Source organism: Entelurus aequoreus, linkage group LG13, assembly GCF_033978785.1.
Source record: "Entelurus aequoreus isolate RoL-2023_Sb linkage group LG13, RoL_Eaeq_v1.1, whole genome shotgun sequence".
Lineage (NCBI taxonomy): Eukaryota > Metazoa > Chordata > Actinopteri > Syngnathiformes > Syngnathidae > Entelurus > Entelurus aequoreus.
Window position 1 is genome coordinate 31,089,614 of NC_084743.1, and position 15,687 is coordinate 31,105,300.

The 15,687-nt window shown below is 38.3% G+C and overlaps 1 protein-coding gene across 1 annotated transcript; it reads right to left on the reverse strand.

Moving 5' to 3' along the window:
* Positions 1-4,109: 4,109 nt before the first annotated feature.
* On the reverse strand, positions 4,110-14,355 carry LOC133663829 (zinc finger protein 180-like). Its single transcript, XM_062068530.1, has 2 exons — positions 13,849-14,355; positions 4,110-5,726 (listed from the first exon to the last, which is right to left on the reverse strand). Exons 1-2 carry the CDS (start codon positions 14,027-14,029, stop codon positions 5,077-5,079), a joined length of 831 nt encoding a protein of 276 aa, XP_061924514.1. The 5' UTR covers positions 14,030-14,355; the 3' UTR covers positions 4,110-5,076.
* Between the last annotated feature and the right edge of the window lie 1,332 nt (positions 14,356-15,687).

The window sequence follows — 15,687 nt, forward strand, 5'->3', positions numbered from 1 at the left end:
AATCTTAATTTATAAATATTAATCATGAAATGCTGTTAGTATATTAAATAAATACTAATACAAATATATTTTTTACAAACAGGAAGTTGTAGGAATGTACACATGATCCCCTGCTTACATCTCATTGTGCAACATGTGAATGTTTTAATTGGGAAGTAAATGCAATGTCTGAAAGGGGTAGAAACTATTTCCAAAGCAGGACCTCCACCCAGACAAACAATACAAGTACACAGCTCATGAGAAACAATATTTGTTGTTATTGTCATTGTAAGTGGGCCTAAACACTTATATTAGAAAAGGAAATGACTGCTGTCATTTGATTATAATAATAAGACAATGTTGTCTGTCTTTCTGTGTTGGCCCTAGCTGCGATGGGTGGGGACTTGTCCAGGGTGTACCCCGCCTTCCGCCCGAATGCAGCTGAGATAGGCTCCAGCGACCCCGAAAGGGACAAGCGGTATAAAATGGATGGATGGATGGAGATTGAACTTGTTATTTAGTCAGGTTTGGGACAGGTGTGCTGCTGGTGTAGCCACAGTGTGCACGTCTGATGTTGCTCACATGGGCTCCACTGAATGCTCAGGGAGTTTTTGCATTTGCTCACACACATGAACAATTAGAGGGAACATTGATTGACAGAGTGTGTACCTTCAGTGCTGAATGATGAGCAGAGGCAGAGTTAATCCTTAAGTGGTGGTGGTGGAGGAAAAGTAGCATTGGAGTCTCTGTCTCTCTTTACTAGCTTCGTCGAAGCATGTTGCTTATGTAGCTTGTTTCAGCAGATTTGAATTGCTGTTTTGGGCAGTAGATGGGATCTTTGATCCAAAGCACAATTTACATTGAACTAAAATGTTGTTTTCTTTGTGCTCGACAAAAGAAAAGTAGTGAAAATATCTCCATGTTAACAAACTCGACTGCAGCTCCGCCATGATCAGACATGCCCCCCCCTTCTCCTCCTCCACCTCTCCACACTCACACCCAGACACACACACAGAGCGCAGGTCTCTCTTCTCCGGTTTGTGACACAAGAAGAATCAGCGCTCCGATAAAACACACTTTATACTACATTAAAAGTAACGTAAAATAACGCAGTAACGCATCATGTAGTAACGGTAACTGAGTTACTGAATATAAAAAATAACGCGTTAGATTACTAGTTACCGCCGAAACTAACGGCGTTACTTTGTAACACGTTAGTCCCAACACTGCTGGTGACGCTTGATGACCTCATCAAATCGCCACGAGCGGAGCATAACAACTAGGGCTATGAATCTTTGGCTGTCCCACGATTCGATTCAATATCGATCCTTGGGGTCACGATTCAATTCAAAATCGATTTTTTTTCGATTCAACGCGATTCTCGATTAAAAAAAACGATATTTTCCCGATTCAAAATAATTCTCTATTCATTCAATACATAGGATTTCAGCAGGATCCACCCCAGTCTGCTGACACGTAAGCAGAGTAGTAGATTTTTGTAAAAAGCTTTTATACTTGTAAAGGACAATGTTTTATCAACTGATTGCAATAATGTATATTTGTTTTAACTACAAACCCCGTTTCCATACGAGTTGGGAAATTGTGTTAGATGTACAAATAAACGGAATACAATGATTTGCAAATCCTTTTCAACCCATATTCAATTGAATGCACTACAAAGACAAGATATTTGATGTTCAAACTCATAAACTTTTTTTTTTTTTGCAAATAATAATTAACTTAGAATGTTATGGCTGCAACACGTGCCAAAGTAGTTGGGAAAGGGCATGTTCACCAATGTGTTACATGGCCTTTCCTTTTAACAACACTCAGTAAACGTTTGGGAACTGAGGAGACACATTTTTTAAGCTTCTCAGGTGGAATTATTTCCCTCTTGCTTGATGTACAGCTTAAGTTGTTCAACAGTCCGGGGGTCTCCGTTGTGGTATTTTAGGCTCCATAATGCATCACACATTTTCAATGGGATACAGGTCTGGACTACAGGCAGGCCAGTCTAGTACCCGCACTCTTTTACTATGAAGCCACGTTGATGTAACACGTGGCTTGGCATTGTCTTGCTGAAATAAGCAAGACATATGTTGCTCCAAAACCTGTATGTACCTTTCAGCATTAATGGTGCCTTCACAGATGTGTAAGTTACCCATGTCTTGGGCACTAATACACCCCCATACCATCAGAGATGCTGGCTTTTCAACTTTGCGCCTATAACAATCCGGATGGTTCTTTTCCTCTTTGGTCCGGAGGACACGACGTCCACAGTTTCCAGAAACAATTTGAAATGTGGACTCGTCAGACCACAGAACACTTTTCCACTTTGTATCAGTCCATCTTAGATGAGCTCAGGCCCAGCGAAGCCGACGGCGTTTCTGGGTGTTGTTGATAAACGGTTTTCGCCTTGCATAGGAGAGTTGTAACTTTCACTTACAGATGTAGCGACCAACTGTAGTTACTGACAGTGGGTTTCTGAAGTGTTCCTGAGCCCATGTGGTGATATCCTTTACACACTGATGTCGCTTGTTGATGCAGTACAGCCTGAGGGATCGAAGGTCACGGGCTTAGCTGCTTACGTGCAGTGATTTCTTCAGATTCTCTGAACCCTTTATGATATTACGGACCGTAGATGGGGAAATCCCTAAATTCCTTTCAATAGCTGGTTGAGAAAGGTTTTTCTTAAACTGTTCAACAATTTGCTCACGCATTTGTTGACAAAGTGGTGACCCTTGCCCCATCCTTGTTTGTGAATGACTGAGCATTTCATGGAATCTACTTTTATACCCAATCATGGCACCCACCTGTTCCCAATTTGCCTGTTCACCTGTGGGATGTTCCAAATAAGTGTTTGATGAGCATTACTCAACTTTATCAGTATTTATTGCCACCTTTCCCAACTTCTTTGTCACGTGTTGCTGGCATCAAATTCTAAAGTTAATGATTATTTGCACAAAAAAAATGTTTATCAGTTTGAACAGCAATTATGTTGTCTTTGTAGCATATTCAACTGAATATGGGTTGAAAATGATTTGCAAATCATTGTATTACGTTTATATTTACATCTAACACAATTTCCCAACTCATATGGAAACGGGGTTTGTATATATACAGATATATTATATTATGTCTATAACATATATACAATATATAACAATTACCATGTACAATATTACAGTATATGTGACAGCAGCAGCATAAAATAGAGAGTAGATCCAGCAGAAAATAGAAAACATTGTCTATAATATATAATATATATTAATTGTCTGAGATTTGACGTTATAAATAGGAACATGCTATTTTAGACAATATGATTTGCCTGACCGGCTATGAGACACCGAGAGACAATGGATTAGAAAGGACAGATTTAAAAATAATAATAATTTAAAAAACATATACAGTATATATATATTTTTTAACTTGGGGCTTCCCGCAGGCCGGATTTTGGACGCTGGCGGGCCATAGTTTGGGGACCCCTACCCTATACTCTTGGCCTAAGATATTTTACCGAGATGTCTGTGCTTACGGTTTTTGTCAGTTTTTCCTCACACGATGAGCCGCACAGTCCTGTTCGGGCTATGGAGGATGTCCGAGTTCTTTCTAGATATGTGACGTTTGCGAACAAACCTGGTCTTTTGAACGACTCTTTTGAAGTGATCGATAAGAACCAACTCCCAGTTGTGAACCGTTTTGGATGCACATGCAAATTTAGTGTCGGCAATTGCCACCAGAGAGGCAACTGGACTAGAAAATGAGTCAGAGTTAAAGGAAGCTTGGCAGCATTTGGACAAAACTGTTTTTATATGTAATAATGTAGAAATACATATATTTTTTGAAAAAATATATATAGTTATTGTTTAATTGTATTTACTTTATATTCTATTATTTGTATTCACTTTTCGGGTTCATTATTCTAAAGCATGGGTCGGCAACCCAAAACGTTGAAAGAGCCATATTGGAACAAAAATACAAGAAACATACTGTATGTTGACCTCCACAATCCATAGTGAACAAATACTATATATAATATAATATTTAGTGTTATTGCCTTGAAAATCAACGTACAGTGGCCATCTTCTTAGATCACACAGGAAACAGTCAGAAACACTTTACTTGCTCAAGAAAATGTATTTTATTTTGAAGCAAGCAGCAGTCTCGAACAGTTGTTGGACAGTGACAATGTAGTGAACCAAAAATTTACTTAACACACTGTACAAATAAACAGGTAAGTAAAACACACAACTATACCAAATGAAACACCTTAAATAAATACAATTCTTGAAATTGTTAGATTATTCCTGTGAATATACTCAACATTTCCACTTACACATGTTGTAACCTCTTGAAAAAAACAAATAATTTTTTCCCAATTATTAAGTTGTATTTAGGTTCATCTTATTATATTACAGTATATAATATGTAATACACACCATACAATTCATCGGCCTGAATCATCACCTGTTTGATTTATGTTGATTTGTACAGGTTCTGCTGAAGCCTTTGTGTTGGACTTCGGTACTCCACGTTAATGCCGAGAGGTTCCCAATAAAGAAAACTTCCGAAAACATATGGGGCTAGAGTCCAAGTGCCAACCGCCTAACTCTGCCTTTGACACCGCCTCTCACCCAAAGTCAGCTGGGATTGAGTCCAAGTTACCCAGGACAAGCTTTTATGCTGCACATGGAGATTCATCAAATATCCGAATCAGTTTTATTGGCCAAGTATGTTAAACACACAAAGAATTTCACTTGGTACTGTGCTAAATTTGCTCAATGCAAGAAACAAATGGTGTATAATTGTGTAATTTTCTTACTGAGCAATAATGTGCGATTATCTCATCTTAAAGAAGAAATGTGTTCATTGGATACAATGCAAACATTTTATCATAGTGTCAGTTAGCAATGTAAGAAGTCATCTTTTGCACAACTTCTGTTTGTTAAGGAGTAATATGGTCTTTGTTGCCTGTATTTACCTCTTTCAAATCCAGCTAAATATGTCTCTTGAAAACAATTATTAGTTTCTCCCCAGTGTTGAGTCTGTGTTCTGTTAAGTTTATACTATTTTTAAACCGCTGACCACAATTTTTTCTCAGGTGTGTGTTCTTGCATGTCCAATCAAAGTTATCTTCTGGGAGAAACTTTTACCACAAACTGAGCAAGGAAATGGTTTCTCTCCAGTGTGTATTCTTACGTGTCTCGTTAAACCATCTTTTTTAGAGAAACTTTTACAACACACAGAGCATGTATACGGTTTCTCTCCAGTGTGTGTTCTAATGTGTGCTTTCAAATGTGACTTCTGAAAGAATCTTTTACCGCAAACCGAGCAGGCAAAAGGTTTCTCTCCTGTGTGATATCTGACGTGTGTTTTTAGGTTTCCTTTGTTACCAAACGTTTTCCCACATTGAGAGCATTTCCAGTGTGTGTTATTAGAGGGACATGTCATATCAGCGTTCGTGTCTTCATCAGTGCCTGGAGAGTGTGAAGGAACGTCACTATCTGATAGTGGAGCTAAAGGCTTGTCTGCTTGTGATGCTTCACAGTCTTTTTTATCGGTAAATTGACATTTTTCTTTATCATCTTCATTTTTCACGGGGATACCAACGACTTGGAACTCCTCCAGCCCATCACTGATGTTGTGATCCTCCTCTTCCTCCTTAAGGTGAGGGTGATTTGGCTCCTCCTGCTCCTCCATGGAGGTCCACTCCTGCTGCTCAATGGAAAGATGTTCTTCGCTGGCGTCTGCAGGACACAAGACGAAAAGTCAAACTTTGCTCAGTCACAGGAGGCATTGATTGTCCTGCAACAGCATATATTCTGACAATATATGTCTCTGAAGATCTCTGAAGAGTGTTCCGCACAGCAGTCAGGGTACCTCCAGCAGATACATGTACCGTATTTTCCAAACTATAACTATCCCAGCTCCATTCGGGACACCCTGGACAAGTCTCCACCTCATCGCAGGGCACAGGGCACAGGGCACAAGCATTCACACTCACATTCACACACTAGGGACCATTTAGTGTTGCCAATCAACCTATCCACAGGTGCATGTCTTTGGAGGTGTGAGGAAGCCGGAGTACCCTGAGGGAACCCACGCAGTCATGGGAAGAACATGCAAACGCCACACAGAAAGAGTCTGGGAATCGAAACTAGGACCTTCTTATTGTGAGGCACCAGCACTAACCCCTGTTACACCATGCTGCCCTCATCATGTAAGATGCCTTTAAAATCCCCCAGAACCTTTAGAAAGGAAATATTGTTTGGTAACATTGCAATAGCATGTTCTACAATATACAGTAATCTTGTCAAAAAAAAGTAGTATTGTTCAGCATTTACCTTGTATATTTACTTGTGGCTCAAATAATTTGTAAAAGTAGAACGGGAGGAGTCCTAGCTGAAGGCTGGGCGATATGGACCAAAACTAATAACGCAGTATTTTTAGTCTGAATGGCGGTATAAGGTAAATACCGGTATCTTAAAAAACATGCAAAGTGCTTAAGGTTACCTAAGTGTTTTATGGCTAGATGACCAAATAGAGTACCGAATTTTCCGGACCACAGGGCGCACCGGATTATAAGGTGCACTGCCAATGAATGGTCTATTTTCAATCTTTTTTCATATATAAAACGCACCGGATTACAGGGCGCATTAAGGGAGTCACATTCTTTTTTTTTTCTAAATTGAAAACAATGGTGGGTGTTTGGTCAAAATGTTGCATAGATCATGTTTTACAGAACATCTTCAAGCCGCTTTCTGACAGTCTCTTCAGGATGCGGCGTTTTGTGGGCGGTCTTATTTACGTGGCTCACTTTAGGCAGCGTCTTCTCCCCGTCATATTTGTTGTAGCAGTGTAGCGTGCAAGAACGGGAGTGGAAGAAGTGTCAAAAGATGGAGCTAACTGTTTTAATGACATTCAGACTTTACTTCAATCAATAACGAAGCAGCATCTCCTCATTCGTGGCTCACTAGTGCAATAACAATGCAGGAAATGTGTCCCGTGAAAATTCGTCCGACCGGAACTCTCTAATAACTAAAGTTCCCTGGGTGAATAATGTAAACTCATTATACCGGTATGTTTTAGCGCTTTCATGGCAAGTTTACTGACAGATATAAGTAATAACTTTACACTACTTTATATTAGAAATGGCAACAGCAGAGGATTTATGTCCCATAACAAGAAGATCGTCGGACGCGCGCAAACTTTCTGGACTTATGCAGAACCCAAATACAAATCAGCAGGTACCACAAGGTAAGAAAAGTAGCTTTTACATAATATTGCGAAACAAAATGCCAGATAATATGTCTCACCTTATACACACACCATAATAATACTCATATGTTGAAGCACAGTACAATCCATCAAGCGGTGCGGCTTCATAGCTTACCAAAGTCGTACTAAAACATTTAGATAGATTTTTGAGCGCCGTGTGTAATGTTCTATATTTTCAATGGAACATATAAAATGTTGGTGTTGTTTACTTGAGTCATATTGCAGTCTAGACATACACTACCGTTCAAAAGTTTGGGGTCACATTGAAATGTCCTTATTTTTTAAGGAAAAGCACTGTACTGTTCAATGAAGATAACTTTAAACTAGTCTTAACTTTAAAGAAATACACTTTATACATTGCTAATGTGGTAAATTACTATTCTAGCTGCAAATGTCTGGTTTTTGGTGCAATATCTACATAAGTGTATAGAGGCCCATTTCCAGCAACTATCACTCCAGTGTTCTAATGGTACAATGTGTTTGCTCATTGGCTCAGAAGGCTAATTGATGATTAGAAAACCCTTGTGCAATCATGTTCACACATCTGAAAACAGTTTAGCTCGTTACAGAAGCTACAAAACTGACCTTCCTTTGAGCAGATTGAGTTTCTGGAGCATCACATTTGTGGGGTCAATTAAACGCTCAAAATGGCCAGAAAAAGAGAACTTTCATCTGAAACTCCACAGTCTATTCTTGTTCTTAGAAATGAAGGCTATTCCACAAAATTGTTTGGGTGACCCCAAACTTTTGAACGGTATTGTATCTCTTGTGTGTCACACACTGTATGTATTATCTTATGTTTGACTGCCATCTACTGGTCACATTTATTATTTCACCATGTACTGAACAAAATAACTTTGAGGTTGGCAAGCAAAACCAGAATTATTATGTACATTAGACGCACCGGGTTATAAGGCGCACTGTCGAATTTTGAGGGGAAAAAAAGGATTTTAAGTGCGCCTTGTAGTCCGGAAAATCCGGCACTCACATTATTTTTGTTGTAAGTAGTAACGTAAGGTGTTATATATTCTTAAGAGTAATTAGTTAGCTGATATTACTGTATGTCAAGGCAGTTTTTGTTCAATTTGTTCATTAACGTTAGGTTTATAGCCTCACGCTTGTGCGTGGGGATAAATTGAGCTTTTACTCACCCACAGAGGTGAAAGCTACTGGCGGTGAAGATTAAACCTACTTTTCAGTCACCCAGTCGCTACACTACAGTAATTTAGGCTATGTGTACACTAAGCCGGATAACCCCTTAAACAAATAATTATTTAGCCTAAGGCCTGTTCGGCCACACAAAACTATCGGTTAAGGTTCTTCTCCTCGGACAATTTTTTACACGGGTAAGTGCGCCGTGTATTTCTTGAATCTCCGGCTCTTAGCTTTGTATGGACTCATTGATCGTTTATAAACTGAGTTCAGAGAGGAAGTGACGCCAGAAAGACCACGCCCCACACAGGAAGTGACGTCAGAAAGAACGCGCCACAGCCAGCTTCATAATAAAGCGGTTTCGTAACTCGGAGCTAACCACTGGAAATATTGAGCCGAGTCATCAAGACATGCCCGTGCAGTGTTTCCCATAAACTGCCAAGATACCTGTGGCGGTGGGGGCGTGGCAATGGGCGTGGTCACCATGACATCATCAAGTAATTTGCATAATTTACTACAATGATATTATTTTCTCTAAAAAGGCTCAAAAAATGTATACTTACTAATTAATAATAACAGTTTTGTTTTAAAGGTCCATCCATCCATCCATCCATTTTACAATATAATCACAACACTTTATGTACATATTTATATACAGATTTGAACAATAAGTTATTCACTGAAATATATTTATTAATTGTGGTTCTTACAAAAAATATATCTTATAAAATATAAAAGCTAAAATGTCTCTTAAAGCTCTGCCCCTTTAATTAGTGCATACTAAATAATTTAACTTTAGCCTACTACTACAACCATATTATTTACCAGCAACATAAAGTGAAACAGAGGCAGAGGTGTCCTGCCACAGTCAGTAACAAATAAACAGAAAACAGTAGTGGTCAAATACAAATAAGGCAACAAGAGAAGTATCCTACACTTCTCTTTTGTAAAGTAAATCTGAACAGCCTATATGGGCATCTACATCAACTATATGATTTGCCTGAGAAGCTGGACAGGACAAAAAAACAAAAAAAACATTTTTTAAATTTTTATTTGTGGCGCACGTAATTCTTTCGTGGCTGGCCACCACAAATAAATGAATGTGTGGGAAACACTGCCGTGTTTCTTCTTCCATCTGTACAGACGCTTGTGGAAATCACACATGAATACCTTAAGAGAAAGCGATTGCAGCTATTTCAGATACAACACTTCTCAGACGGCAAGAGAACTTTCAAATGTCCAGGTCAGCTGTGATTCTACTTACCGAAAAACTTTGTCCATTTGTCGAAGGAGAGTCAACGAGAATGCAAGCTCCCGTGGATGTGATAAAAAAGGTAGCGTGTGCTTTGTGTTACCTGGCCGTTGAGGAAAGACTACGAAAAACGGCGAATGCTTTTGGACTGGCAAAGCAGACTGTATCAGTTATTGTCCGCCATTTATGTCACAGACTCAACGTCTAGGTCCAGAGTATATAAAGTCACTAAAAACGAATGGACAATGAAGATGAAGGCAAAAGAGTGAGGAGTGTCCTGACCAGATATCTAGATCCCGAGATTGATTGTTGTCAAATGTTCTGTGTCACATTGTGTACTTTAACGTGTCCCATAAAGATTTGATTAATTTTTGATGGCTGAGGTGTGATTCACTACAATAGGGCCCCACAGCACACTGAATTCCAGTTCACTGAAACACCACAACACTGGATATTGTTCAGATATATAACATTTATGAACTTGCACGGCTGACGGAGGGGGGAGGGGGTCTTAAACGACCATTGTGTGTGTGTGGACAAGGATAAGGTTAGGTGGGATTTACCCTGGATAACCTTAGCTGGCTTAGTGTAGAAGGGGCCTTAGTAAGCAAAGGCTATGGGGATGGGCACTTTCAAGCTGAGGAATAGCTAAACATTTGACACATAGAGAGAGCAGCAGAGAGGAGGTATCACCAGCTGCTGTGCTAAGTCGCTAACAGAAGTAAGCAACATAAACTGATTAAATTAGCGATGAAGTCGCTACAAGGAGAGATATAGGTTGTCAAGCAAAAGTTGATGCTATGTAAATAATAATAATTAATTGAAAATAAATAAAGAAAATGGAAAAACTGTTGTTGTCTCTCATTTAAATCCTTTATAGTAGAGTTGTCCGATAATATCGGCCTGCCGATATTATCGGCCGATAAATGCTTTAAAATGTAATGTCGGAAATTATCGGTATCGTTTTTTTTAATCATCTGTATCATTTTTGTTGTTGTTGGTTTTTTTTTTATTAAATCAACATAAAAAACACAGGATACACTTACAATTAGTACACCAACCCAAAAAACCTCCCTCCCCCATTCACACTCATTCACACAAAAGGGTTGTTTCTTTCTGTTATTAATATTCTGGTTCCTACATTATATATCAATAAACAAACCCCGTTTCCATATGAGTTGGGAAATTGTGTTATTTGTAAATATAAACTGAATACAATGATTTGCAAATCATTTTCAACCCATATTCAGTTGAATATGCTACAAAGACAACATATTTGATGTTCAAACTGATAAACTTTTTTTTTTTGCAAATAATCATTAACTTTAGAATTTGATGCCAGCAACATGTGACAAAGAAGTTGGGGAAGGTGGCCATAAATACTGATAAAGTTGAGGAATGCTCATCAAATACTTATTTGGAACATCCCACAGGTGAACAGGCAAATTGGGAACAGGTGGGTGCCATGATTGGGTATAAAAGTAGATTCCATGAAATGCTCAGTCATTCACAGACAAGGATGGGGTGAGGGTCACCACTTTGTCAACCAATGCGTGAGCAAATTGTTGAACAGTTTAAGAAAAACCTTTCTCAACCAGCTATTGCAAGGAATTTAGGTATTTCACCATCTACGGTCTGTAATATCATCAAAGGGTTCAGAGAATCTGGAGAAATCCCTGCACGTAAGCAGCTAAGCTTGTGACCTTCGATCCCTCAGGCTGTACTGCATCAACAAGCGACATCAGTGTGTAAAGGATATCACCACATGGGCTCAGGAACACTTCAGAAACCCACTGTCAGTAACTACAGTTGGTCGCTACATCTGTAAGTGTAAGTTAAAACTCTCCTATGCAAGGCGAAAACCATTTATCAACAACACCCAGAAACGCCGTCGGCTTCGCTGGGCCTGAGCTCATCTAAGATGGACTGATACAAAGTGAAAAAGTGTTCTGTGGTCTGACGAGTCCACATTTCAAATTGTTTTTGGAAACTGTGGACGCCGTGTCTTCCGAACCAAAGAGGAAAAGAACCATCCGTAATGTTATAGGCGCAAAGTTGAAAAGCCAACATCTGTGATGGTATGGGGGTGTATTAGTGCCCAAGACATGGGTAACTTACACATCTGTGAAGGCGCCATTAATGCTGAAAGGTACATACAGGTTTTGGAGCAACATATGTTGCTATCCAAGCAACGTTACCATGGACACCCCTGCTTATTTCAGCAAAACAATGCCAAGCCACGTGTTACATCAACGTGGCTTCATAGTAAAAGAGTGCGGGTACTAGACTGGCCTGCCTGTAGTCCAGACTTGTCTCCCATTGAAAATGTGTGGCGCATTATGAAGCCTAAAATACCACAACGGAGACCCCCGGACTGTTGAACAACTTAAGCTGTACATCAAGCAAGAATGGGAAAGAATTCCACCTGAGAAGCTTAAAAAATGTGTCTCCTCAGTTCCCAAACGTTTACTGAGTGTTGTTAAAAGGAAAGGCCATGTAACACAGTGGTGAACATGCCCTTTCCCAACTACTTTGGCACCTGTTGCAGCCATAAAATTCTAAGTTTATTATTATTTGCAAAAAAAAATAAAGTTTATGAGTTTGAACATCAATAATCTTGTCTTTGCAGTGCATTCAATTGAATATGGGTTGAAAAGGATTTGCAAATCATTGTATTCTGTTTATATTTACATCTAACACAATTTCCCAACTCATATTGAAACGGGGTTTGTATATCAATACAGTCTGCAAGGAATACAGTCCATAAGCACACATGATTGTGCGTGCTGCTGGTCCACTAATAGTACTAACCTTTAACAGTTAATGTTACTCATTTTCATTAATTACTAGTTTCTATGTAACTGTTTTTATATTGTTGTACTTTCTTTTTTATTCAAGAAAATGTTTTTAATGTATTTATCTTATTTTATTTTATTATTATTTTTAAAAAGGACCTTATCTTCACCATACCTGGTTGTCCAAATTAGGCATAATAATGTGTTAATTTCACGACTGTATATATCGGTATCGGTAATTAAGAATTGGACAATATCGGAATATCGGATATCGGCTAAAAGCCATTATCGGACATCCCTACCTTTTGTGTCCAACATCTTACTGACTCCATCTATAGTCCCCGTAATGACAGCAGTGTTGTGAGTGGAGTTAGTGAACTAGGGATGTGCGTATCGATCCTGTGGTATCGATATATCGATACTCACTTGCTACTCATTTGGCATCACTTTTCTGAAAAAAGTATCGATATAAACCAAAAAACGGCGTGTGGGGGATGCAAGCATCACTTTCAGATGTTTTAGATGACTTACTTAACTTACTATGTGCTGGGACACCCCTGTACCTGGCAGAGTATAGAGCTGGCCCAGTTACGTGACAGGAGACAGCGAATGAGCGTCGTCAACGTGCAACACACACACAGCCAGCCGACAGCGATGCAGCCAGGCATATCCAGTGTTGTCCAATTGTTGACTTAAAACAGGCATTGTTTTTGTTTTTTTTAGTAATGTTTACTGAATATTTTTGTTTAAATGATTATCCTAAATTCAAATAATTTCTACACAGGGGAATTTACTGTTAGTTGAAAATTGCTTGAGTATTTAAAACAAGATAAGAAAGAGATACAATTTGGAGATTCTTCATCTTTGCATTACAGTTTTATTTTTTTCCAAGAAAATCTTGAAATACATGATTGAATGTGATTTTGGTTTTAATCTGTAACATGATTTCTTACATTTCGAAAACATTAGCCTATTTCATATTTCATTAATTGCTAATTATATCACAAACTTTAAAAAATAACTGTAGCTTCTTGCGATTCGGATTTTACAGTTAATTGGAAAGCCCTAATATCTAATTATTATTATATATAATTATTATTATATGTAATATTTAATTTATTTGTCATATTTATGTTATTTATTTTAATTTTACTTTTATTATATATTGACCATAATACATGTGGTATAAATGGTCTGTATTAGTTTTGTGATGTGTCTTAAATAATAATAGTAATAATATTTTTGACTGACAAAAATTGCCAATAAGAAATTAATGGTATCGGTATCGATGAAAATGCAAGAAAAAGTATCGGTATCGTATCGAATGGATTCCTAAAAGTATGGTATCGCCCATCCCTATAGTGAACCAACAGAAATGTTGTAAAGACTAACCTGATCTGTGTGACTTGAAAACAGTGTCCAGTAGTTGACCTTGTCGCTCGTTCTCCTGTTTTGTTCGACAAAGTTCCTCCTCGTAGTCTGCTATCGTTCTTTCTAACACTGCAAATATTTCTTCCACAGCCACAGATAGTCGCTGGTTCACCAACAATCTCAGCATTTGTAATTTACACATTTCCACGTGATCGCAACACTTTATACTCAAACGTGATTTCTGTTTCCGCGTCTCTTTGGTTAGCAGCTAAAGCGCTAAGCTAGCATGATAAACAGCTTTTCGCGCACTGACACTTTTTTGTTTATCCTGACATGAAATGTTAGAGTAAATGTAATGCGTACGACATAAATGTGTACATAATAGAGAAAAACAACAACGCTATCTTATTAACCGCCCTGCTCGCGTCTCTTTTGTTCAATGTACTTCCAAAGCAACTAGCAATGTCACTACAAGATCCGTTTCGGACATGCGCAAATATCTTCTTCTTCTTCTTTGGTTTAATGACGGTTGGCAAGCATCCTTCTGATGTGCATTACCGCCACCTTTTGATATGGAGTGTGGACGAGATGGAACGAACCCTACTCTGTACTCTTTTATTTAATCCAGTCTTTATATAATGCTTTGTATCCTACGTGTTCTGAGTGCAATCCTAAAATATATTCCACTACTAACCTAACCTTTACCATGAATTTATTTTTTTTGATTGATTGAGACTTTTATTAGTAGATTGCACAGTGAAGTACATATTCCGTACAATTGACCACTAAATGGTAACACCCGAATAAGTTTTGCAACTTGTTTAAGTCGAGGTCCACTTAAATTGATTCACGATACAGATATATACAATCAGATATATATACTATCATCATAATACAGTCATCACACATTTATGTGGACCCGGACTTAAACAAGTTGAAAAACTTATTCGGGTGTTACCATTTAGTGGTCAATTGTACGGAATATGTACTGAACTGTGCAATCTACTAATACAAGTTTCAATCAATCAAATCTCTTTCGCTAACTTATTTCCCAGTATTTCCCTTTCTCTATTGTATTTCATACACTGTATTAAAATATGTCCTACACATTCTATCTAATGGCAACAGTCACACATCCCTGTACTATGTTTCCCTATCGATTTCAATGAACTATTTAGATATGTATGTCCTAATCTCATTCTAGTAATAATGTCTTCTTCCTTCCTATTTCTATTGCCTCCTCTCATTATACATACTCTCTCTCCTCTAGACTTAGTAATACTCCCTACCTTTTGTTTCCTTATTCCAATTATCTTGCCACTTTTTATTGTGTTCTATATTAAGTATATGTTTCACTTTTTCTTTACTGTTGTTAATCTCCATGTTTACTTCTGTTTTAATGGTTGCTTGTTTTAGACTTAGACTTAAACTTAGACTTCCATTTTATTGTCATTTAAATTTGAACTTTACAGCACAGATAAGAACGAAATTTCTTTGCATTAGCTCATGGTAGTGCAGGATAAAAAATCAATAAGGTGCAGATATAAATAAATACATTACTGTACAGATAAATATATTGCACTTTTGCATATGGATCCACGTTTATGGATGTATGTTATATTGTCTTTATTTTCCAGCAAGTTAATCCATTTTGGGGGGGAATTGAGGGGAATATTATGATGCGTTCGAGAGTCTTACGGCTTGAGGGAAGAAGCTGTTACAGAGGTTCGGCTACGGAGGCTGCGGAACCTCTTTCTAGAGTCCAGCAGTGAAAACAGTCCTTGGTGGGGGTGGGAGGAGTCTCTGCAGATTTTCTGAGCCCTGGTCAGGCAGCGGCTTTTTGCGATCTCCTGGATAGGA

Bases quoted from the DNA above. Each gene is read 5' to 3' on its own strand.
- LOC133663829 (XM_062068530.1), bottom strand. From the start codon at position 14,029: ATGTGTAAATTACAAATGCTGAGATTGTTGGTGAACCAGCGACTATCT. The intron at 5,727-13,848 runs GTTAGTCTTTAC...TGTGTCCTGCAG, and splicing joins TTTCAAGTCACACAGATCAG to ACGCCAGCGAAGAACATCTT.